General features: G+C 43.8%; 1 protein-coding gene across 1 annotated transcript in view; it reads left to right on the forward strand.

Moving 5' to 3' along the window:
- The window catches only part of astn1 (astrotactin 1), a gene marked incomplete at both ends in the record, with an annotated part of 1,409,859 nt that overhangs the window by 1,172,153 nt on the left and 212,706 nt on the right, over window positions 1-25,000 (forward strand). The window contains 2 exons of the mRNA XM_084327731.1: window positions 20,953-21,230; window positions 24,351-24,484. Coding sequence (XP_084183857.1) covers window positions 20,953-21,230; window positions 24,351-24,484 — 412 coding nt within the window. The remainder of the gene's footprint in view (window positions 1-20,952; window positions 21,231-24,350; window positions 24,485-25,000) is intronic.

Here is a 25,000-nt window from a genome sequence, read left to right on the forward strand (position 1 = left end):
TTTAGGGCCAAATAGCATTTCAATTTGCTCTGGTTTTGGGTTGTTTCTTTCCAATGTGTCTCTCTCTCTCTCTCTCTCTCTGGCCTTGCTCTGGTGGAGGGTCAGGGGCATTGCCGGGTCTGTGCAGCGATAACACTGTATATTGACTGTAGAACGGGAGCTCTCTCTCGCTCTCTCTCTTGCTATATGTTGACTGTATCATGCCTAGCCTCGGGCAGCGCTATTATTTAAGAATATGTTGACTGTATAACTGTATAGGGGGGGGGGGGGGCCTTGCGTTTAAATCTCGCACAGGGCCTCGCATTTCTCCCAGGCGGCCCTGTATCTGTGCATACGCAGCATTGATAAATGAGGGCCCTGGACTTCTGAAAAGTGCTTCCCCCAAAGTAGGGTGTTTTTTTGGGGTAAAATAATATCCCGGGAAGAGATTGAGAGAAAGGCACAGAGAAAAAGATACAAAGATACAGGGAGACAGAGCGAGATAGAGAGAGAGAGAGAGAGAGAGAGAGAGAGAGAGAGAGAGAGAGAGAGAGAGAGAGAGAGAGAGAGAGAGAGAGAGAGAGAGAGAGAGAGAGAGAGAGAGAGAGAGAGAGAGATACAATGGCAGACAGACGTTATGGTAACAATTATTTGTCTGTGTTATTTATGTGTTATGCTTCAGTGGGGAGGAGGAATAATGCATACATGTATTGATGCTTCCCCATATCCCCTCAATATGTAATATTCATAACTTCCCTCCACATCAAAACCACCTTGGTAAACAGTACCAAACACAGCCATAATTTGTTCACAATGGAAGCAAAGAGTAACTATCCCTCACTCCACATAGGCCTGTATGGCATGTATCTAGATAATAAACATGACTCCACATAGGCCTGTAGAGCATGTCTATAGATAATAAACATGCTTCATTGTTCATACTTAAAGGTCCAGGTGGATGTGATAATCGGGTAGGTCGTGCTCAAACAGCCAAAGGGGGGGACCCTGATGGAAACAAGACAAACGTCTTTCTCAGGTCTGCATCCCCTTAACAATTGTGTGTATTGAGCCGTACTGTATTGTACCCATTCTGCAATCTGTTAAATAAAGTTTTCATTCATTCATTCATTCATTCAGGTGTTAAAACCAGTGGTCTAGATCAGGGGTTCCCAAAGTTTACAGGCCGCGACCCCCGAAATAACGGTGTCAGAGTGGGACAAAGTGGGACAGATTTTTTATTAGATTAACTGGTCTTCACCGAATAGATAAAGGTTAAATCAAAATAAATACAAATTAAATACAGAATTATATCTCTCCACATTCATCTTGGCACTGGCAGCCGGCTTGTTACCACCTAACATCTGTTTTAAATATTCAAACTTTATCATTTGACAGGAATGTCTTGTGTTCGATATTCCCTGTTAACACAGAACTAGGGAACACTAGGGAACAAAAATAATAATACAAATAAATTGTGTTTCTCTATTAGAATAACTATGGATAACTATGGATGTAGCTTTTGTACGACCACACGATATTTTTTTTGCAATATCTGAGTCTGGCCAAATTACAGGAGCTAGCTTGCTAGTACCACAGTTGGCTGACCTGTATGAATGGGAGTGTTGTACAGTGTGATAGACGCTTGTTATCTCTGCTGCAGTGACCTTGTCCGTCTGGCTATAATTTTTTGGTTTAGGAAGAAACATATCCATAGATCTGGATGTTTCTTTTTGGTGAGTATTCTGATTGCTGTCTGTGGTTCTATATGGGTTGTGGCAATACCTTTTACAAATAATAGCTTGCAGCAACGTATTGAAAAAAATAACTATAAACTATAAACTAGTTCATTGTTTAAACCATGAACTTTAGTTCAACATGTTTTATTATGAACTGAACTAGTTAATTTTTTTATTTGTGAACTGTGAACTGAACTAGTTCATGTAGAAAGTGAACTTTCCCAACACTGCCTATTCTAAAGAAAATGGATTCACCTCACTTATGTATTGTAGGCTATAATTCATCTGACTTACTTGAACAGCACCATCTAGGCATACCGGTCACTGTGCAGCTGAGGTACAGTATAAAGGAATGATGTCACTTACCTAGGAGGGGGTGGAACGTGAAGGGCACACAGTTTTGTGAACGCTTTGGTTCCAGCTTTGTTTGATTAGATTTTTCCTAAATAAATCGGATATCTGTGGTATCTACGTAATGCAAAGTGTGGAGACTAATGCAAAGTGTGGAGACATAGGCTGACAGCACCTGAATTCTCAAATATCTTTCAAATCGGTCAAGTTCAAGTTTCAAGTTTGTTTATTAATGATCACAATAAAATACACATACTTTACGGTGAAATGCTTGGTTCTGTATGAGCCCCTGAGAGTGTGCTTCATACAGTAAAAAAAGTAAGTAAGAAAGTAAGTACAGAGGAATATACAATATACATACAGTATTTACAATATACAGTACAATATACAGTCTAACGTACAACCTATGTACAGTCTACTGTATGTACAGTCACTGAGTAAACATTTGTAAACAGTGAGGTACAATGCAGAAAATGAGGTACAAAACTTTGAGGTAAGGTGCAAATGAGGTATGAATGTAGTGAAAATCTCTTTAATAATATAGATATATAATATATACATACATATAATTCATATAATGTAGTGTTAAAGTGTCTAAAGTGAGTGTTAAGGTGAGTGTGTGTGCATGTGGATCAGCGTTTCCGTTAGAACATATTCGTGCCGGTCTGAGTGTCCTGCAAGATTTCTATCACCGGACATATTCGAGATATTCCGGTCAGAGTTTTAAACAGCAGTCTATTATAATCACATTTTTATGAGCTAACGAATTCCGTTATAATTGGACATGTGTATTAATTACATCAAGCGAAGAATGAGAAATTGATTTGCAGAATCAAATTACTATCTCTCGCCTCTCAAGTTAGTGCGATACGCTACCAGCATCAAGCTCCCGCTGCAGCAGCTCTGTCACACGCACCCCCAAATGAATCTCGAGTCGACATCGCTTCACCTCGTTGTATCAGACACGTCACACATATCATAATGTTCAACTTCACGTATACAGTCATTAATATATTCCAAATAAAATAAGTCCCTCGATACTCCGTGCTGCTGCTGACTTGAAATAAAATAGACCGATACGCAGTCGGTCCGACACTAAACAGCAGTCTGTTATAATCACATTTTTATGAGCTAACGAATTCCGTTATATTGGACATTTGTATTAATTATATCAAGCGAAGAACTGAGAAAGCAGAGAGACGGCAACATTATCGTGGGTTTGCGTGACGACTCTCTCCACCTCGCAACGACTTATTTGCAAAGAGTATGGCGCTGCAGAGAAGCTGTTCAGCTGTTATTGGCTCTTTTCTGGGAACCGCACAACAGCGCCCCCCACCCAACATTGGCTGAAAATGGCTGAATTGGAGTACTGCTGGAATATTGCATTGTACTGCTGGTACTGCGGCTCTACAGCTTCAGAAAAGTCCGCACACCCAGCACTAAGCTCTCGCCGACAACGTCGTTGTCATTATTAGAAGCAACGAGGAAACAAATGTAATGATCGTTTCGTTCATCGCATAGGCTATTTAATTTTAGCCTATTTTAATACAATTCAAATAATCAAATTGTGCTTAGACTCAGGGAATTATTTTCACCGGACATTAAGACCGGAGAGATAAAATATGTCGGACTTAAACAGATTTTGCCGGTAAAATACCGGTAATTACCGGCTAACGGAAACGCTGATGTGGATGTGTGTGCAATGAGTGTAGATGATGGGTAGTAAAGCATAGAATCTTGAAATATCTAGATTGGTTGTTTTCTCTGGACTGCATCAAATCCGCTGTATCTACTGTATCTATTTATCATATATCTATGTCTGTCACTATAGCCAATGGAAATGCTAGTATAAATGGTCACGTGGACTGGGAGAACCAATGGAAAATTCCTATAATTTCTCAATAGTCCAGTCCGCTCCACAGAACGGGCCATCAGAGAGACACACTGGTTGCGCGTAATGTAGAATAGACCGATAGAGAGAGTCTGGTTTTATAATAAAATGGCAAAAAGACAAAGATATAATGTTCAGTTCAAACATTTATTATAATAATGGAAAGTAGAAAAAAATGTATTACAGTTTATTATGCCACCTATGCAGCTCCTTTATTTTGATTCCTTTTTTGACCTCTGCCACATATGTCTTAGTTATAAGGTGGTCTGTCACAGAGTTAACATTTTTCACTATTCATTTATTAAATTAGCCATTATTATTGGTTCTGGCCCTGCCATATAATGGCTTGGAAAAAAATTGGCCCGAGGCCAAACTTAATTGCCGACCCCTGGTCTAGACTAATCACGGCCCCATGCTTAAATGCATCTTCGTTGCAAATGCCAAATTGATTTGCTTCACCTCAGCATGGAGATCAATAGACCTATACAGGAGCTTTTTTCCCTATTGTTAGGTTTTAGTGAGTTTTTCCTTACCTTCGCGTGGGGTATGTCTGGGAGTGCTTGCATTCTTACATTTATTTGCATTCATCTAAAAAATGTTTGGACCCTATGGTGTTCTTGTTCTGTTCTTGACTTATTGTTATGTTGTCTTCTTGACCTGTTTAAAGAAGACCTGTATGGCCCATGGGGACATTAACGTGTGTTGTCGGGCCCTATAAATAAATTTGATTTGATTTGATTTGATATGTCCATCCAAAGTAGGTGCAGATACTGTAACTGTCATCCAGTTCATTACTTCCCCCCTGCTGGAATGTTCTAGGTGTGATTTATCGTTGAAAAAAGTATTGTTGAAGTACTCTACCCTTGTGCCCCCCTCGCGCCTATTTCGTGCTTTTTGAGGTTTTTTGTGTGTATTTGTGTGCACAGCGGTGGCTGTGTTGATGATTATGTCATGAAATTGGGTCCATATCGTCATTTTACATATATTTTCAATATGTCAAAAGATTATGATTTGAAACGCTCTAAAGAAAAGTTATACATATAGGACTCCACAGGAGACCCTGGTGGCAATTGTCGTGCCATTTAATCCCATGTTAAAACGCAGTTTTTTAATCTGCATTCATTCATTACATTTTCGATACAATTAAAAGATGAACACATTTTTCACAATGTGGGGACTGAAGCAGTGGTAATCGTGGGGAAGAAAATGTTTTAAAAATATAAAAAATTTAAAATTATATGACCTTGAACTTGATGCACACTTTTGTGCTCTAAGCGTCATGATATCATCATGTAGGAAGGCACAAGGGAATTGTATGTCAAGTTCAACCTCAGGACACCTTGGTAATAAGTATCCAGTGTCAATGTGAATCTGGAAATCACAAGAGGTCAGGGGGGATTTCTATTACCATGGGTCCCCACGTAACACTAGTCGCGTGTGCAGTGTTGGGTGCAGTAATAGCATTACTTTTTCCTAGTAACGAGTAGTTTTTTCAAGTTTCTTTAAGTTTCAAGTTTCTTTAATAGTTGTCATACAGAAGTACAGAATACTTTCATACAAAATGCTTCTTACTGTTACGCTCCAGAGACTGTGCTAGACAAGATAGTATCAAATAACATAGTATAGCATGTAATTTAGAAGAAGAAAATGAGGTCACAGTGTTCGGTATAGACATATGTACAATGTTCTGAGTTACCATATAATATACAATACTATGCAGTGTACTAATGTACAGTACTATATAGTGCAAAGCAGAAATGGGATGAGGTACAATTTAGGTACAATTTACAGTAAGGTGTACGAGTTGTAGTGCAATCCTTCATCAATAAATATAAAGTGTGGGGAGTGGGTGCTACAGTGTGTTTGTTTAAAGTGGGTGTGTGCTATAAAGTGTGTGGAGTGGGTGCTACAGTGTGTTTGTTTAAAGTGAGTGTGTGCGTGTGGATGTGTGTGCTATGTGCGTTTGGTGGTTGTTGTTGTGTAGTGTTCATTGTTCGTTTAGCAGCCTGATGGCCTGGGGATAGATGCTTCTTCTGAGTCTTTCTGTGCTCGCCTTGAGACTCCGGTATCGCTTGCCTGACCGCAGCAGTTCAAAGAGGCAGTTGTTCGGGTGACTGGAGTCTTTAATGATTCTCTTAGCCTTGCCCTTGCAACGCTTGTTGTAAATGTTCTGGAGGGTGGGGAGCCCCCCTCCAATTGTGCGTTCGGCTGAACGTGTCACTCTTTGTAGTCTGCTTCGGTCTTGTGCAGTGCTATTCCCAAACCAGGAGGTGATGTTGCCGGTCAAGATGCTCTCTATTGTACATGAGTAGAAGTTCTTAAGGATCTTCTGACTGACTTGGAACTTCCTTAGGCGCCTGAGGAAGTAGAGGCGTTGTCGTGCCTTCTTCACAACACTGTCAATGTTGTCAATAGTGTAACAAATGACTACAACGTCCAAAGGGGGGACTCTCTCACACTCTAAAGGGATGAAACGGCACTGCTATCATCTGCCACTGTATGTATGTCATGGAGGCAGGTTTAACCCTTTCACTACCACACTACCAAATGGTTAACCCTTTCACTGTGACAATACAGAAGGCTAACCTTTTCACTGCCACATGACAGAGGATTAACCCTTTCACAACCACACTACAGAATGTTAACCCTTTCACTACCACACTACAGACAGTTAACCTGTAGTGTGGTAGTGAAAGGTTAACCTTCTGTAGTGTGGTAGTGAAAGGTTAACCTAAGACAGGTCTAGTACTATACCTAGGGAACTTGTCACAGAAAGACATTCAGGGAGAAGACAAATATTTGATTAAGATACTATTAGTAGCAGCCAAGAAAGCACTGACTAAGCTGTGGTACAGGGTAGAAGCACAGACGAAGTAACAATGGACAGAGATAATAGAGGGGATATAGGAAATGGAGAGAATCAAGCATATGCTGAGGCTGCAAGAGGAGAAATTTGAGTCAAAATGGGAAAAGTGGGAGGAATATAGGAAGAAAAGGAACGACATCACAGAAGGATGAAAAGGAAACAAGAAAATAAATTGAAATGTAAATAAAAAATTTAAAGATAGAAATGACCAATGAACCCATGTCACACCCTGTCTTTTATTTCAGTTTTCTTTTTGATATTATAATTGTTTCTTTATTGTTTCTGTCTGTTTAATAGTATTGTAAATATTGTCTGTGTATTTTGTATTTTGTACCTGTATGTTTGTAAAGAAAAAAGAAAAAGAAAAAATTAAGTAAAAGAAAAAGAAAGGTTAACCTTCTGTAGTGTGGTAGTGAAAGGTTAACCATCTGTAGTGTGGTAGTGAAAGGTTAACACTAGCACAGCTATGGAGAAAATGCCACAAATTCCCGCCAGGAACGGGTCAGATGACCCGACAGCCGACCTACAATGAAATGTAGGTTTGAGTGACATAAAAAAAAAAAATTAAAAAAAAAAATTAAAAGAAAAAAATATAATAATATATATATATATTTTTGGATGGAAGAGCCACACATTGACGGGGCAAAGAGCCACATGCGGCTCGCGAGCCACGGGTTGGCCACCCCTGCGCTAAACGCTCGCAAAGTGCTATGACTTTCGTCTGTTCCAACGGCCCATATGTGGAATAACGTTCTAATTGTGAGGGCTGGGTAAGAACTGCATGCTTCCCAACGAGGGGGCGTGCCGAACATTCTACCTCATGCACCTGAGAGTGGTTTGCATTCAGCTCGTCGGGAGACTACAAATACAGCCGACTGCCTTCCACTCATTGCCAGGTCGTCTCTGTACACTACCACCTATCGCCGTTTCCTGGAGTGGGTCATCGTCTTCGCTCTCTAGACTTCCACGGGAGGATCCCTATGTTCCTACTTCAGATGTCGTGCCATTCTGTATGTTACCATCAACCGCCGCGCTCCTGGTGAGACATCGTCTTCGCTCTCTATAATCCCACGGGAGGATTTCCTATGTTCTCACTGGGAGACGTCGTGCCATCCGTTGCTACCATCTACCGCCGCGTCTCTGGGGTGAGACGTCGTGCCATCTACTGCACCCAACTCTCTCTGTGGGCCTCGTTCCTGGTGTGAGACATCGTCATCGCTCTCAATGTTTCCACGAGAGGATTCCTATGATCTCACTCCTTTTCCGTGGGTCCCCCGTTTGCTGAGTTGCACGTCAGCAGTGTTCTGGTGAGTCTGAACAGGACCAGACTCAGAACTTTCATTTCATTCATGGACTCTAGAAGATTCACCTGTGTATTTTGAGTTTTCCCTTAAAGGGACAGTGGCGCTTTTTTTGTTGTGAATAAATTATGCCCTTGTTTTGGCTAACTCTGACTACCTGTCTGTGTCGTGCAATTGGGGTCGCATTACAATCCCTAACAGTTACGACCTGGCCCTGTCGACGATCCCAGCTGGCACAGACAGTGTATTAGAGAGCCCCTGCAGCTAACCGGCTTCCTCAGCTAGTCCAGCCGTCTGCTAGCTTAGCCTCTGCAGCTAACCCCATGTGTTCTCATGCTAGTCCAGTCTGTCTGCTAGCTTAGCTCTGGCAGCTAGTGCAGCCTCTATGCTGATGTATGTGTTGCAGCTAGCATAGGCCCTGTTGCTAGTAATGCCCTGTGTAGCTACCCTGTTCCCCACTGCTAGGACTGCCCCTTCAGCTAGCAAGGTCAGTTTTCCTGGAGCCGCCCTGTCGGCTAATCCCTTGTTCCCCACTGCTAGCCTAGGACTGCCCCTTCAGCTAGCAAGGTCAGTTTTCCTGGAGCCGCCCTGTTGGCTTATCCCTTGTTCCCCACTGCTAGGACTGCCCCTTCAGCTAGCAAGGTCAGTTTTCCCTGGAGCCTCTCTGATTTTTTTCCCCAGCGTTCCCACCCCTACGGGCCTGGCTGGTCGCCAGGTGGCTCCCGTGGAGGGGGGGGGGGGGGGTACTGTGAGGGCTGGGTAAGAACTGCATGCTTCCCAATGAGGGGGCGTGCTGAACATTCTACCTCTCGCACCTGAGAGTGGTTTGCATTCAGCTCGTCGGGAGACTACAAATACAGCCGACTGCCTTCCACTCATTGCCAGGTCGTCTCTGTACACTACCACCTATCGCCGTTTCCTGGAGTGGGTCATCGTCTTCGCTCTCTAGACTTCCACGGGAGGATCCCTATGTTCCCACTTCAGATGTCGTGCCATTCTGTATGTTACCATCAACCGCCGCGCTCCTGGTGAGACATCGTCTTCGCTCTCTATAATCCCACGGGAGGATTTCCTATGTTCTCACTGGGAGACGTCGTGCCATCCGTTGCTACCATCTACCGCCGCGTCTCTGGGGTGAGACGTCATGCCATCTACTGCACCCAACTCTCTCTCCATGGGCCTCGTTCCTGGTGTGAGACATCGTCATCGCTCTCAATGTTTCCACGAGAGGATTCCCATAGGCGGCGCATATATTAAGGCTAGGGGAGGCTATGCCTACCTAGAATATTATGCTCGGAATCTTGAAATGTATATAATCTATGCGCAGGCTGCTGGCTATTGTGTGTGTCTTGTGCTGCAGTCGGCTGGCCGAGGTGTCAACGACGAAGGTGTCAATCGGTGGCAGCGTTTAACATTCCAGGTACACGCAGTAACCAATCACGCATAGGCTCAGGTTAAATAATGTAGGCAATCACAGTGACATCATTCACATGATCATCCTGATCCCGCAGGCAGAGTAAACTAAAGCAAACATCTGTGTTCTGAATTTCAGCCCGCCGATCGCTTTGTAGCGAACACCAGCACGCTATTTTGAGTCAAATTTCAAAAAGCAAAATGGATATATACGGTATTTTTCCAAGGCATAAACAAAGTAATTTAGAAGCTGCACCGGGCTGCCCCTGGGCATAACTACGGATCACCTGAGGCTGTATGTTGTTTTATCTTGGCATACAAGGGCTTGCTCTAAGAGGACATGATGAGAGTCAGAGTTCATCAAATCGTGGAAACTTTTTAGAGCTACTGTATGTACATTGTTTTCAAAGCATGATGAGATCTAAATTACGAAAAACTTTCACTTCATTGCAACTTGTGATTCAAGTTGTAAACGGTCTTTCTCACCAAGACGAAACGTCGCATTTATCTGCATTAAGGTAAGACAATGGTTAATATATTATTGGATGCCTTCATTTGAACACTTAATTTGCACTATATATAAATGAGTGGGGCTCGCTGTAGTATAGCCTAGTAGTAGTGTGTGTGTGTGTATATGAAATCAGAACCTGGACAGTTTGCGTGCAACCAAAAATAAAAAGTCAAATTTTTCCCGCTGCGCGCACGGGGGAGGGGGGGGGCGTCCCCTTCACAGCCTTCCGTGATCTAAAGCCCAAGCGCCGCCTATGAGGATTCCTATGATCTTACTCCTTTTCCGTGGGTCCCGTTTGCTGAGTTGCACATCGGCAGTGTTTTGTGGTGTGAGGCATCGTTATCACTCTCTAGGCTTCCACGGGAGAATGCCTATGTTTCTCACTCCGTTTTCATGGACCCCGTTTGCTGTGTTGCCCGTCTGCAAGTGTTCTGGTGAGTCTGAACAGGACCAGACTCAGAACTTTCATTTCATTCATGGACTCTAGAAGATTCACCTGTGTATTTTGAGTTTTCCCTTAAAGGGACAGTGCCGCTTTTTTTGTTGTGAATAAATTATGCCCTTGTTTTGGCTAACTCTGACTACCTGTCTGTGTCGTGCAATTGGGGTCGCATACAAGTCAAGTCAAGTAATTTATTTATATAGCACGTTTAAAAGCACAAGAGCCAACCAAAGTGCTGTACAATCAAAGCTTAAAATCAATGTCCTAATATAAAATACACAAATACAAAAATACAAAAAGGCACAGCAGAACAATACAGTACATTCAGAGAGTAGGACAGTAGGACAACACACGAATAGGGGAACACAAAGTACAGTAGCACACAGGGGACAGAGGAGCATAAGAAGAGATACAAGAGGGAGGGGGCAGGATAAAATTACATGGGAGTGTGTGAGTTAGGGTGTGGGAAAATCAGGGTTTATTGAAGGCCAGGGAATAGAAGTGGGTTTTTAGACGGGCCTTAAATGTCTCCAGCGAGGGGGCAGATCGGATCTCCAGGGGAAGCTGGTTCCATAGCTTGGGGGCCACGGCCTTGAAGGAGCAATCACCTCTCTTTTTGAGTCTGGTGCGGGGGGGGACCAGCCGAGCCTGGTTGGAGGATCTTAGTGACCTGGGTGCTGCGTAGGGGGTGATGAGCTCGGTGATGTATAGGGGTGCTGCACCCGATAGTGCTTTAAAGGTGAGGAGGAGGATTTTGAAGTCTATTCTAAATGGGACTGGGAGCCAGTGTAGGGAGGCTAGGACTGGTGTGATGTGCTCTCTCTTTCTGGTGCCGGTAAGGAACCTAGCTGCAGAGTGCTGGACCATTTTGAGGCGGGACATGGCTGCCTGACTGATGCCGGTGTAGAGGGCATTGCAGTAGTCAAGGCGTGAAGTGATGAATGCATTGACTACCATTTCCAGGTCGACGGGTGAAAGGATTGGTTTTATTTTACTGATGTTGCGGAGTTGAAAGAAGCATGATTTGACTACGGCATTTACCTGCCGGTCGAATTTGAGCTCTGGGTCAAAGATTACACCCAGGCTCTTGACGTGGGGTTTGAGGTGGGTGGAGAGTTGTCCTAGGCTGTTGGAGAGTGTTTTGGTGGAAGAGGGGGGGCCAAACAAAATGATCTCCGTTTTATTTTCATTTAGCTGTAAGAAGTTGAGGGCCATCCAGCTTTTTATGTCCCTGAGACAGTTTTTAAGAGAGTCTAGGTTAGCTGTGTCAGAGGAGTTGAGGGGAAGGTAGATTTGGGAGTCATCGGCATAAAAGTGATATGAAATGTTGTGTTTCTGGATGATTTCGGCCAGAGGGAGCATGTAGATGGAGAAGAGTATGGGGGCCAGGATGGAACCTTGGGGGACCCCATACGGTAGACTAGCTGTGGGGGAGGAGTGTCCACCCAAACTGACCGAAAAGGAGCGGCCGCTCAAGTAGGATGCGAACCAGTTTAGGGCAGACCCCCCAATACCTAGCCTGTGTTCGAGACGATCGACCAGGGTGGAGTGGTCGACCGTGTGGAACGCGGCAGAGAGGTCCAGGAGGAGGAGCATGGCACAGCTACCTGAGTCGATGGTGAGAAGCAGGTCATTGTAGATTTTGACTAGCGCTGTCTCAGTGCTGTGCCCTGCCCTGAAACCTGACTGGAATTTGTCTAGGAGGTTGTTGTGATGTAGGAAGGGGAGGAGCTGTGCCAGGACAGCCTTTTCTAAAATCTTAGATAGGAAGGGTAGTTTGGATATGGGTCTGTAATTATTGAAAAGAGCAGGGTCTAGGTTAGGTTTTTTTAGGAGGGGCTCAACCATGGCGTGCTTCAGGGAGGAGGGAACAGAGCCAGATTCCAGAGAGATGTTTATGATAGACAAAATACTGGGGCCTACTATGTCCATGGACTCTTTTAGAAGATGGGTAGGGAGGGCATCAAGGGGGGATGTGACAGTCCGCATGCCTGCCACCAGCTCTCTGAGAGTAGTTAGAGAGATGGGTTGGAAGTTGTTCAAAAGAGCTGGGCAGGAGGGGTGGGAGGGAGGGGGAAGTGGGCAGGAGGGCTGGGCAGGAGGGGGGGGGGGCCGGGCAGGGGGGCTGGGTAGGAGGGGGGGTGGAGGAGGACGATGAGATGGCTAATCTAATGGTTTCCACCTTCCTAATGAAGAAGTTTAGGAATTCTTCACATTTGGAGGGGGAGGCATCGGGGCAGGGGGCGGGAGGAGGGGAGGTGAAAGAGTTAAAAGGAAAAAGGACTCTGGGATTGTGACAATTTTTGGCAATTATTTCTGAGAAGTGTCTTTCTCTCGCCACCTTAACTGCCTCTTGATACTGTTTGAGGTGATGTTTAAGGATCTCATAGTGGATCTGCAGTTTATTGTGTTTCCACCTGCGCTCGGCCTGTCTGCACTGTCTCCTTAAAGCTCTGGTGTTCTCATCAAGCCAGGGCTGAGATCTAGGTCTGGGCCTTTTGAGTTTAAGGGGGGCAACAGAGTCGAGTATGGAGGAGCATGAGGAATTGAACATTGAGATAAGGATCTCAGTGCTGTTCTGGGCAGGAGAGGCCTCAATACTGCAGGTGTTAGGGGCAGCTATATAGGCATCACGGAACTTAATGGCAGTGGAGGGGTTAATGTGGCGAGAGGAACGCGCTGGGACAATAGCTTTGGAAATGGGGACAAAACACAGAGCATCAAAAGAGATCAGTGAATGGTCTGAGAGGACTGGGTCATCTATTTCCATGTTGTCGATGGAGAAACCTGCTGTTAAAACTAAATCTAAAATGTGGCCAAGTTTGTGTGTTGGGGAATTAACATGTAGGCAAAAATTAAGAGACTTAATTAAGTGCAGGAATTCCTTCACATGGGGTTTATTTGGGCAGCATACGTGAACATTAAAATCGCAGAGCAGTAAAACTTTATCATAGCTGGGCATTGTCTGTGATAGGAGAACGGACAGTTCAGAGATAAAGTCACTAAGTGAGTTGCCGGGGGGGCGGTAGACCAGGATAATCAGTAGTGGATTCAGGAGTCCGACTTTGACTGTGCACAGCTCCGACTGTGCACAGCAACAGGATCCGATTTTAGAGCGAGACAATTAAAATGTTTTTTAAAAACAGCAGCTATGCCGCCTCCGCCGCTTCCTGTGAGACGAGGGGTGTTAATAAAATCGCAGTCCGGGGGACAAAGTTGAATGAGAGGAGTAGGCTGCTCATACAATACCTAACACTAATTACATTTTCCTGAAGTCATTTAGAAATTTCAGAAACCGTGCCAGATAAAACGGGTACTTTTAGGAAAAGTTATTGAGTGACAGAGCTGGAGCTCGACCGAGTGACGAGGATACATTTATTGAAAATGCCTAGGGGTCATTTGACCCCTTGTCGGCTGTGCTAGTGTTAACCTTCTGTAGTGTGGTAGTGAAAGGTTAACCGTATGTAGTGTGGTAGTGAAAGGTTAACCGTATGTAGTGTGGTAGTGAAAGGTTAACCGTATGTAGTGTGGTAGTGAAAGGTTAACCGTCTGTAGTGTGGTAGTGAAAGGTTAACCTTCTGTAGTGTGGTAGTGAAAGGTTAACCGTATGTAGTGTGGTAGTGAAAGGTTAACCTTCTGTCGTTTGGTAGTGAAAGGTTAACCTTCTGTAGTGTGGTAGTGAAATTGTTAATCCACGACCCTAATGGTAGAATTCAAGTTCCAGTGTAAATCATCTTCCACTGCGAAATCTATTTCAAATCAAATCTATTGAAACACCTGCTATCCTACAACAGCACAACAACAACAACAACGCGTTATTGTCCTTCATCAATTGAAGCCAGCTGTGCTTTTATCAATCCTATAGTCGTAAGCCTGGTTACCAACCTGCTGTGGGACAAAGGCTCTGCTGCTGGTTTTCAATGAATGAGCTTTCACAACCAGAGGTGCTGCGCTCAGCACTGCAGTGGCCCCACGTCTGTGTCCTGGAGGCCCCTCGAGGTGTTGCTTTCCTGACGTGGTTGTACACACAGGTGCACGGGCAAAGTGGCCACTGTTGTACAGAATGTTGACGGCAAGATAGAAAGCAATTAGGGGGGGGTAAAGTGGAAGTAATGTAATGAGTAACGCAACAAATTAGTGCTCCCAAGGAGTAGAAAGTAATATTATATTAATAATATTACTTTTGAAATGAGTAATGAGTAACAAGGAATACATTACTTCTTTTGAGTAATTTGAGTAATAATGTAATAGTGTGATAGCGTAATAGTGTAGTGTATTACATAGTGTGTAATACTGTGATATTGTGATAGTGATACTGTGTAATGATTGGTTGATTCTTTTATTTCTGTGTCATGCCAAACCCTCATGGGTCTATAAGACACCAAAATACTGTTGCAGTGTTCCATTATTACATAAAATTTCATTACTATAATACAGATTACAAAGTATTTGGCCTTCTCTCCCAAGCTTGGCAAATACAATCTACTACAAAAAAGGTTCCCTTCCTGAAGCACAAAAAAAAATTCATATTCGTTCCGCTCAAGAAAATATACATAAATGGAGGACATTAAAGTATTAAATTACTAAAAAAGTACTTCCCGTACATCCTCATAGACAGGACAGTAAAATAAAAAATTAACCTCATTCTCAATTTCATCTATAGTAGCTCACACACCAAACAATGTCTATCCTCTTCTGGGGTGGCATTAAACCTGCCGGTCTCACGGGGCTAATGGTAATAATGTTCCTGACCCAATCTGTGCACAGATCTTTGTCTTTTGTTAAAATTATACTGCACTGTAACTATTCTTTATGAGACAGTAAGTTCGTATTTTTTCTTTATAGCCTACATGAGAATAATTTTACTCCTAATCTCCTAATATCACACAATAACACAGATCTGGAAAATGAATGCCAAATCATTCACATAAAATCAGGATTTCAACTCACTAGCCCAAGGAAGAACATGTGCAATGTACCAATTAAATATATTTTTAGTAATAGTGTAAAAGTGTGACAGTGCAATAGTGTAATAGTGTAATATTGTGTAATAGTGTAAAACACTGTATGTATTTGCATGTTCTCTCAGTGTCCATGTGGGTTTCCTCCAGGTGCGTGTGTTTCCTCCCACACCTTAAAGGACATGCATGCTAGATTCACACCCCTGCGGTTGCCCTTGACCAAGGCACTGGCATTAGAGCTGGAGTTGGTCCCTGGGCACCGGACTGTGGCTGCACACTGCTCATAAATAGGTAGAGTAGAGTGGGTTAAGTGCAGAGGACACAATCCTGGTATAACCCTTCTTCTTCTTCTTCTTCTTCTTCTTCTTCTTCTTCTTCTTCTTCTTCTTCTTCTTCTTCTTCTTCTTCTTCTTCTTCTTCTTCTTCTTCTTCTTCTTCTTCTTCTTCTTCTTCTTCTTCTTCTTCTTCTTCTTCTTCTTCTTCTTCTTCTTCTTCTTCTTCTTCTTCTTCTTCTTCTTCTTCTTCTTCTTCTTCTTCTTCTTCTAATGTCCCTTCCCTCTCATTCTGTGTGATTGATGGCTTAGGGCTGTCAGTTCACAGTGATTGATGGCTTAGGGCTGTCAATTCATAATGATTGATGGTTTAGGGATGTTACTTAATAGTGATTGATGGTTTAGGGATGTTACTTCATAGTGATTGATGGCTTAGGGCTGTCAGTTCATAATGATTGATGGTTTAGGGATGTTACTTCATAGTGATTGATGGCTTAGGGCTGTCAGTTCATAGTGATTGATGGCTTAGTTCACAGTGAAGGACCAATGCAGTTGTGTCCCAATGCAGATTCATCCCCGGGGATATGGATTATAGGCTACTGTACATTATGCAGACTGCTTTTTAAAATACAGAATGCATGTCACATGGAAACGTCACAACTCACATTTAAGTGTTTTTGATTTGTTATTTGAATTGAAAGTTCTGGAATTCAGTTTAATTTAAATTACATAATAGACGGACTATGGACTACATTATGAGGACTACTGCATACATGATACTACAACTATATAGTGAAAGTGGAGACAGTGAGTGCGTGCACGCGGCGCGCGTGTGCATGGCTGCGTGCGTATACCTGCACCTAAACCAGCCCCTGCATGTGTGTTTGTGGTTTGTGTGTATCTACTATTATGCATCTGTGTGCTCACATTGATTGTGCACGGCAAGCATTAGTGTGTTACTGTGTGTTTGTCTGTTTCTGTGTCTTTCTGTCAGCATAGTCTGTGTGTGTGTGTCTGTTTTACCCTCACCCAAATGGTTCATAAACCCAGGTTGTATTTGATCAAAGCAGCCCTTGCAAGATACTATTCCCTAATTGACTCTTGAGCCTTTAAATTGCCTGTCTCTGCACACAGCTGAGCACTCAGCTAATTGTAATCTGAAATCCCCTTTTACTTAAAAAAACAAATAAATAAATATCTCTCTTTCTGTCTCTGTCTTTGTCTCTGTCTGTCTCTCTGTCTCTCTGTCTCTCTCTCTCTCTCTCTCTCTGTCTCTCTCTCTCTCTCGCTCTCTCTCTCTCTCACTCTCTCTCTGTATATCTCTCTTTCTCTGTACGTAATAAAATGCGGAAGTTGAATGGGAGTTTGCCATAACATGAACAGAAAATATCTCTCTATAAAAATAATTATGATGTTAACTTGAAATACAAACCATCCCAATCACAAAGGTGGTTTTACTCTAGTAGGTCATTTACATTAAAATCAACTACATCTTAACATTTGGAATTGGAGCACAAAGTACAACTCTCATCATTTTTTAATAAAACATTCTCTTTGTATATACATCTGGGGCAAAATCCCATTAAACTGAGGCTATTTCTGGGTCCATTTTCTGGGTTATTTATACTTTATTTAAACTCTGGACTCTTGAGAGTAATTAAAAAAAATATTACTTATTTTGTATTGAAATGTGTGTATCATCAAACAGTTATCCTTATATAAATGTCTTTATTGTCCAGGGGTGATGGTGTCCACTCCTTGTGTCCTGTAGTCAGTGGAGATAATGGTGTCCACTTCTTGTGTTATATAGTCCATTTTCCCCATTTTTTATTAAAATGTGTCTCTTATAATCTCAGTCTGTATCTATATTTTTCCATTACGAATATCACTTCCACAGTGCACACCCACTGCTCCTCAGTTGGAAATTCCACTTCATACCATATAGTCTTACCATAGGGAGACCTTCATATCCGATGGTGTACTTGGCAATAAGATTACAAAACACACAATAAATCAATCACCAACACACAGTCAAAAATAAATACAGCTCACTATGCAATATCACATGAGAGAAAGCAATTACAAGTTGAAGTAGGACGTTATTAATTAATAATCTAAACGGTCTAAAAGAGACAAGCAAACTCAGTTGTAGGTCACGTTGTAAGAGAGTCCATAATTATGCTGCATCAATGCAAAAAGCAGTCAAATTAAACGGCCAAATTTCATTTTTTTTTATCCACTTTTTCTCCCATGTTCTATTTTCCTCCCATCCCAATTTTCATATCATCCAATTCAACCCTCTCCTGTCTTTGACCGCTGTTTCTTGCCTCCCACAAGCCGGCTGCAATGTGGACTAAGTCATACATAGCACGAGTCCCCTCCGATACTCGAGGTAACAGCAGTCGCATCTTTCCACCTGCGCGACTCGATCTTTCAGCGTCAGGGGTCTGGGCTTTGGAGGGGCCCTGCCCCCGTTGCTTCCTGATTCTACTGCGCAGGCGCACCAACCGACCTGTAGGAGTCGCTGTCCACAACGCCTGATCCCCACCCATCAGTTTCCCTCCCCCTAATACTGCCAATGTGTATTAGTGCGGACGACCAGCTAAACTGAAAGCAATGTGGAGAGCTGGGCTCGAACAGGGAGGCTTACCTGTTCGAGCCCAGTCTCCAGTATTCATGGTGAGCGCCTTGCCCACTGCACCACGTAGCCGCCCAAACGGCCCAATTTCTAAAGTGTAGCAGACATTTCAACTGTTCATGCTAGTCTCCCTTGGCCAGTGTGCTCATTCAATGGGCACGGGGCCAGAGGTAGCCTTAAGGTCTGAGATGCAGGCGTGTGACAGTAAGGTCACAAGTCCAATTCCCCCGGACCGGCAGGGAAATCCGTGAGGGGGGAAGTAAAGCGAAAAGTGACCTCCCCTTTCTGAACTACCGCTGACGTGCCCTCGAGCAAGGCATACTCACTGACCCATAGTAGGTCAGACTGTGGGCTTCCCAGGTGTGAACGTGTGTAACTATATGTAGCGGGAATTGCTGTAAAAGGGCATACTGGACCTGCTCAATTATTTTTTTTTAAATCATGACTTGACCATTGACCATTAACATCATTAATCATTTACTTTGGCTACATGTGATGTTTATGTATTTGAGGCTACTTGTTTATGAGCACGTATTCAGCATTTAAGGCCTATATACCGTACACGTTGTATGTACTGTTTGTGAGTAACTGAATAACTTTAGTTTATTGTAAGCCCATACTGACTGAGCAACTGTGTTCGGGCATCTTTGATTGGCAACATTTATTTTAATTATAACCGTTGTCCAGGCAAAAGGTGGTGAATGCAGCCGTGTCAGTCAGTGTGTCTGGGAAATGCCTTTTAGGCTACTGGTAAATGGACAAGATGAGCTGTATCACAGAATATTCTCCAGCATTTTTTAAGTCTGCTGTACAGATGTAGTTTTGTCTATGATGGAGATGGATTCAACCGCAACTGAGTGTGAGCATTGTGCACATTTACCAGTTTGCATTGCCCCAGTCTGTTACCAGCACAACCGTGGAAAAGCAACCCCTTCTCCTAAAAGTATTAACAACCAACAGGGCAAAATCCATAAAAAAATCCTTGATGTTGTTATTTATAGCAAATTATTTGCAGCCCAATGCAGAGGGATGGACCAAAGTTACCAGACTGCCCACAACTATTTGATTACACAGGAATCAGAAAATAAATATTCTTCATGAGAACATGAGAGTAACCTATAAATAACACAAATTTAAAATAATAACAAACACATTTTAACGTAAGTGTGCCTCATGTGTTCAGATAATGCATTGAAGGCAAAGCTTTAATTTTATACTTTTTTACCAAATACTAGTTGAATTAGCCATGGAACCATACTGAACCAAAAACTGTCAAAACCGTGATATGAACCAAACTGTGATTTTTTTGTGAACCGTTCCACCCCTAGAAAGTAAATTATCAAGGTTAATGTGTGATAACTCCACAATGTTATCCACAGCAGCACAGCATAGCCTGTCTATAAAGACAACAAGTCCACCGGAGCTCAAGGTACAATTCAATTTGTGAGTAAAACCCCCCCCCCCCCGTTGCAACGCTTAAAACTGAATGTAGGGTTCCCCCACGTGCCAAATCCCACTTGAACCCTTGCCTATAGCCACCACCTCTAGAACCACGCCCCTTCTGACTTGGGAACTGATCCCAACAGAATTGTGTCTCCTGTATCTCCACTACACGCTGTACCCCTTTCAGCCTCCTAGCTGTCTCATTAAAATGAACCAACTAGGAGGTGGGGAGAGCAGACTTCCACTGAGCCAGTCCATCGGTTTCACCAGCTTACATCTCACAGCTTACAGCACACTTTACATCTTACAGTGTTTCATCATTCTAAAATGAACTCCCCATTAGCATGATTCACCCTCTCCGCAAAAGGGAATATCCCAAAAGAATTTAAGTTATGCTTAGTAGTGTGCCGCCTTGATTGCTAATTAATGGACTCAAGTTGAAGAAATATTGCAACTCTGCCGAAAGCTGCCGCTGTTTTATTTAGACAGTGCTGACGGGTTTGGGGGATGGTGATGAGTGTACTTGTGTCTCTCTCTCTCTCTCTTTCTCTCTCTCTCTCTCTCTCTCTCTCTCTCTCTCTCTCTCTCTCTCTCTCTCTCTCTCTCTCTCTCTCTCTCTCTCTCTCTCTCTCTCTCTCTACATGTGTCCTTTGGGTTGTATCTGTGACCAGCACTGTCAATCAATAAAGAATTCATCCAATTATATATATATAGATATCCTGTGAAATGGAGCTGTTTGGGAATGTAATATTTTGAGAGGAACCTAAAGTGAAAGTGAACCAACCAATCTGTCTGTCTGTCTGTCTGTCTGTCTGTCTGTCTGTCTGTCTGTCTGTCTGTCTGTCTGTCTGTCTGTCTGTCTGTCTGTCTGTCTGTCTGTCTGTCTGTCTGTCTGTCTGTCTGTCTGTCTGTCTGTCTGTCTGTCTGTCTGTCTGTCTGTCTGTCTGTCTGTCTGTCTGTATATATCTATATATCTATCTAGTCTGGTAACAAAAATCCCCGTATACAGTAAAATACAGGGATGGGAAACAATATCTATAGATCCATTAACCCACCCCTCTCTCTGTCTCTCTCCCTCCCCCTTCTTCCTCTCTCTATCTCGCTGGTTCTCCCTCTGTCCTCCCTGGCTCCTCTCTGTCTCTTCACAGGTAACTCCCCATCAGAGGAGTCGGAGGAGCGGGACAAGGAGCCCAGGACCCTGACCTACCCCGCCTACATCGCCAGCCTGCTGGACACGGGAGCCAAGCGCATGGCGGCGGGCGTTCGTATGGACTGCTCCAGCCAGGGCCAGTGCCCGCGGTCCTGTCACCTGTGTCACATGAGCCCAGGGGTGGGGGCGGGGCGGCAGCAGTCTGAGCCCGTCCTGCTGCAGATCACCAAGGCCGCGCCCCTCTATGAACTGGTCTCTAATAACGAGACCTATCAGGTGTGTGTGTGTGTGTGTGTGTGTGTGTGTGTGTGTGTGTGTGTGTGTGTGTGTGTGTGTGTGTGTGTGTGTGTGTGTGTGTGTGTGTGTGTGTGTGTGTGTGTGTGTGTGTGTGTGTGTGTGTGTGTGTGTGTGTGTGTGTGTGTGTGTGTGTGTGTGTGTGTGTGTGTGTGTGTGTAGTGGTTGGGTAATTTAGTGGGCTGGCAATCCGCATTAAGGGGCTGTGTCGACAGCCAGCTTTTTATGAGTTGCCAGCTCCTTTCTTTTTATTTCTTTTTTATTTATTATTATAATTTTTCTGTCATTCATTTCTATGCTAAAGACGCGACAGGCGCGCTCTTTTTCCCAGCGTTCTAATTTTTGGAGAGGAGCGCCGCTCATCAAGGTCACTTTTTTCGACCGACCAATCAAAATCGAGCATGTGGCGGAGCCGCGAGACTAAAGCAGATTGAGGTCCGGAGTTCTGGAAACGCTCTGAGCATGCATATTTTTGATTTTCAAATCGGTCCGCCTTGAAAAAACGTCATCTGTGGACACAAGCCCTAAAGAGAGTTTCAGAATGAGATGAACAGAATTCTAGACGGCATGACGAGAACGATGCAGGATTATAAAAACGACTGTTGTCAGGTATTACAGACTGTTCTATAGAACATGATATATGTTGTCAGGTATTACAGACTGTTCTATATAGAACATGATATATATTGTCAGGTATTACAGACTGTTCTATATAGAACATGATATATATTGTCAGGTATTACAGACTGTTCTATATAGAACATGATATATATTGTCAGGTATTACAGACTGTTCTATATAGAACATGATATATATTGTCAGGTATTACAGACTGTTCTATATAGAACATGATATATATTGTCAGGTATTACAGACTGTTCTATATAGAACATGATATATATTGTCAGGTATTACAGACTGTTCTACAGTATATAGAACATGATACACGTTGTCAGGAATTACAGACTGTTCTATATAGAACATGATATATATTGTCAGGTATTACAGACTGTCTATATAGAACATGATATATATTGTCAGGTATTACAGACTGTTCTATATAGAACATGATACACGTTGTCAGGAATTACAGACTGTTCTATATAGAACATGATATATATTGTCAGGTATTACAGACTGTTCTATATAGAACATGATATATATTGTCAGGTATTACAGACTGTTCTATATAGAACATGATAATATTGTCAGGTATTACACGACTACCGTCCAGTCGCACTCACCTCCCTACCCATGAAGGTCTTTGAAAAGACACTCAAGCCCCACATCATCTCTAGCCTCCTACCCGGACTAGACCCCCACCAGTTTGCATACAGAGCCAACAGGTCCACGGAGGATGCCATCGCCACAACTCTCCACTCTACCCTGTCCCATCTGGAGAGAGGGGGGGCTACGCACGGCTGTTCTTCGTGGACTTTAGCTCTGCATTCAATACCATCCTGCCTGACAGACTAGTGCCCAAACTCATGGATCTTGGACTAAACCATCCCCTCTGCCGGTGGTCCAAGGACTTCCGGTCTGACCGCCCCCAGAGGGTCAGGATAGGCCCCCACACCGCCACAGCCATCAGCCTCGGCACCGGATCCCCCCAGGGCTGCGTGCTGAGTCCCCTTTTTTACTCTATTTACACCCACGACTTCACCGCAGTCCACCCCAGCAACACCATCATCAAGTTCGCTGACGACACCACCGTGGTGGGCTGCATCTCAAAAGGCGACGAGACCGCGTACCGCGATGAGGTAGAGCAGCTGTCAGCCCTGTGCAAAATCAACAACCTGCAGCTGAATAAGCTAAAAACCCAGGAGATGATCGTGGACTACAGGAGGAATAAGACCGACATACAGCCCCTGTACATCGACGGGGGATGCGTGAAGAGAGTCTTGGTCATCAAGTTCCTGGGTGTCCACCTGGAGGATGACCTGACCTGGAGAACCAACACCAAGGCGATTGTGAAAAAGGCACAGCAGAGACTCTACTTCCTGAGAATACTGAGGAATTACCACCTCAGACAAGACCTGCTTGTGTCCTTTTACCGCTGCTCCGTGGAAAGCATCCTCACCTACTGCCTCAACGTGTGGTTCCTCAGCTGCACAGCCGCAGAGAGGAGGGCGCTCCAGAGGGTCGTCAACTCGGCCCAGAAAATCATCGGCTGCCCCCTCCCCTCACTGGAGGGACTATACAACTCCTGCTGTCTTAAGAAGGCAGTCAAAATACTGAAAGACCCACACCACCCGGGCAACAAGCACCTCATACGGCTGCGCTTGGGCAGGCGTTTCAGCGTCATGCCCACCCAGACTAACAGACTGAAGTTTAGTTTTTATCCCAGGGCCATATGTGCACTAAACTCAGCTAAAATTTAAAACAACAATCTCCCCTGCACCCCCCCACCCCCCACCCCCACGCACACGCACACAACACTAAGGGATAGTGCAATTATCTTTTACACCCCCCTGTTTATGTTTATGTTATGTCTATTTATGCCTTACTCTTGTTTTTATATTTAATACTGTGTTTAGGACTGTTTTTATGATCTAGGACTGTGTGACGGCATTTTAAATTTCGTTGTAACACTGTAACAATGACAATAAAGATCATTCTATTCTATTCTATTCTATACAGACTGTTCTATATAGAACATGATATATATTGTCAGGTATTGCAGACTGTTCTATATTGAACATGATACATGCTGTCAGGTATTGCAGACTGTTCTATATTGAACATGATACATGCTGTCAGGTATTGCAGACTGTTCTATATTGAACATGATACATGCTGTCAGGTATTGCAGACTGTTCTATATTGAACATGATACATGCTGTCAGGTATTGCAGACTGTTCTATATTGAACATGATACATGCTGTCAGGTATTAGTGGTTTGCAATAGTGCTTGCAACAGGGATGGGAATTAGACGATGTGGCAACATCAATAATGTAACAGTAAAAATATGACTATTTTTCAATTATTATGGCCGTAACGGCTGCTCCTAGTTTCTTACGTAACAAATGTACTGCCCTCAATCCCATCCCTCCCTCTCCCCCATCATGTCCACCCCCCCCCCCCCCCCCCCCCCCCACAGGCCCTGCAGGAGGCCATGATGAGCATGCTATGGTGTTCTGCTAAAGGTGACGTCATCGATGACTGGTGCCGGTGTGACTCCAGCGCCTTCGGCACCGACGGCCTTCCCACCTGCGCCCCTCTGCCTCATCCAATGTAAGTCATGGGATGTGGATCAAACGTTGCTCCAGTTCACATAACAATCTGTCGACCTGTGACCCGCCCATCCCAACCGCTGTTAGTCATTCCCCATTTCCCTACCTAGACATGTAATGTTACGCTTAGTCACGTTACGCTATGAGGTAATGACTATATCTGGGACTTGATAGTCTTCAGCCCGTTTTACGTCCATTGGATTCATACTAAAGTTGTAGATTGTGAACAAACGCTGACATCACCCCCCACTCACTACAAGCATCTCCCCACAAAGGAGGCATGGTGATCGTGGCATCAGTGGTGATCCCTATTGAGGGAGACCGGTGTGGAGTAGGCTTGTGAATAATAAGTGGATTTTTTGTTCATCTCTCCTCCACACGAGCAAGCAGGCCAATCACAGTGCTGGCGGTGCTGTGTCACCCTACGACTCTGCCACCCACAGCTATATGTTGGGAGAGGTGCACGTAACCTCAGAGAGCAGCGACACCTCTGGCATTTTCATATTCGAGTCCAAAT

Source organism: Notolepis coatsorum (genome assembly GCF_963971535.1).
Source record: "Notolepis coatsorum genome assembly, chromosome: 13".
NCBI classification, from domain to species: Eukaryota; Metazoa; Chordata; class Actinopteri; order Aulopiformes; family Paralepididae; genus Notolepis; species Notolepis coatsorum.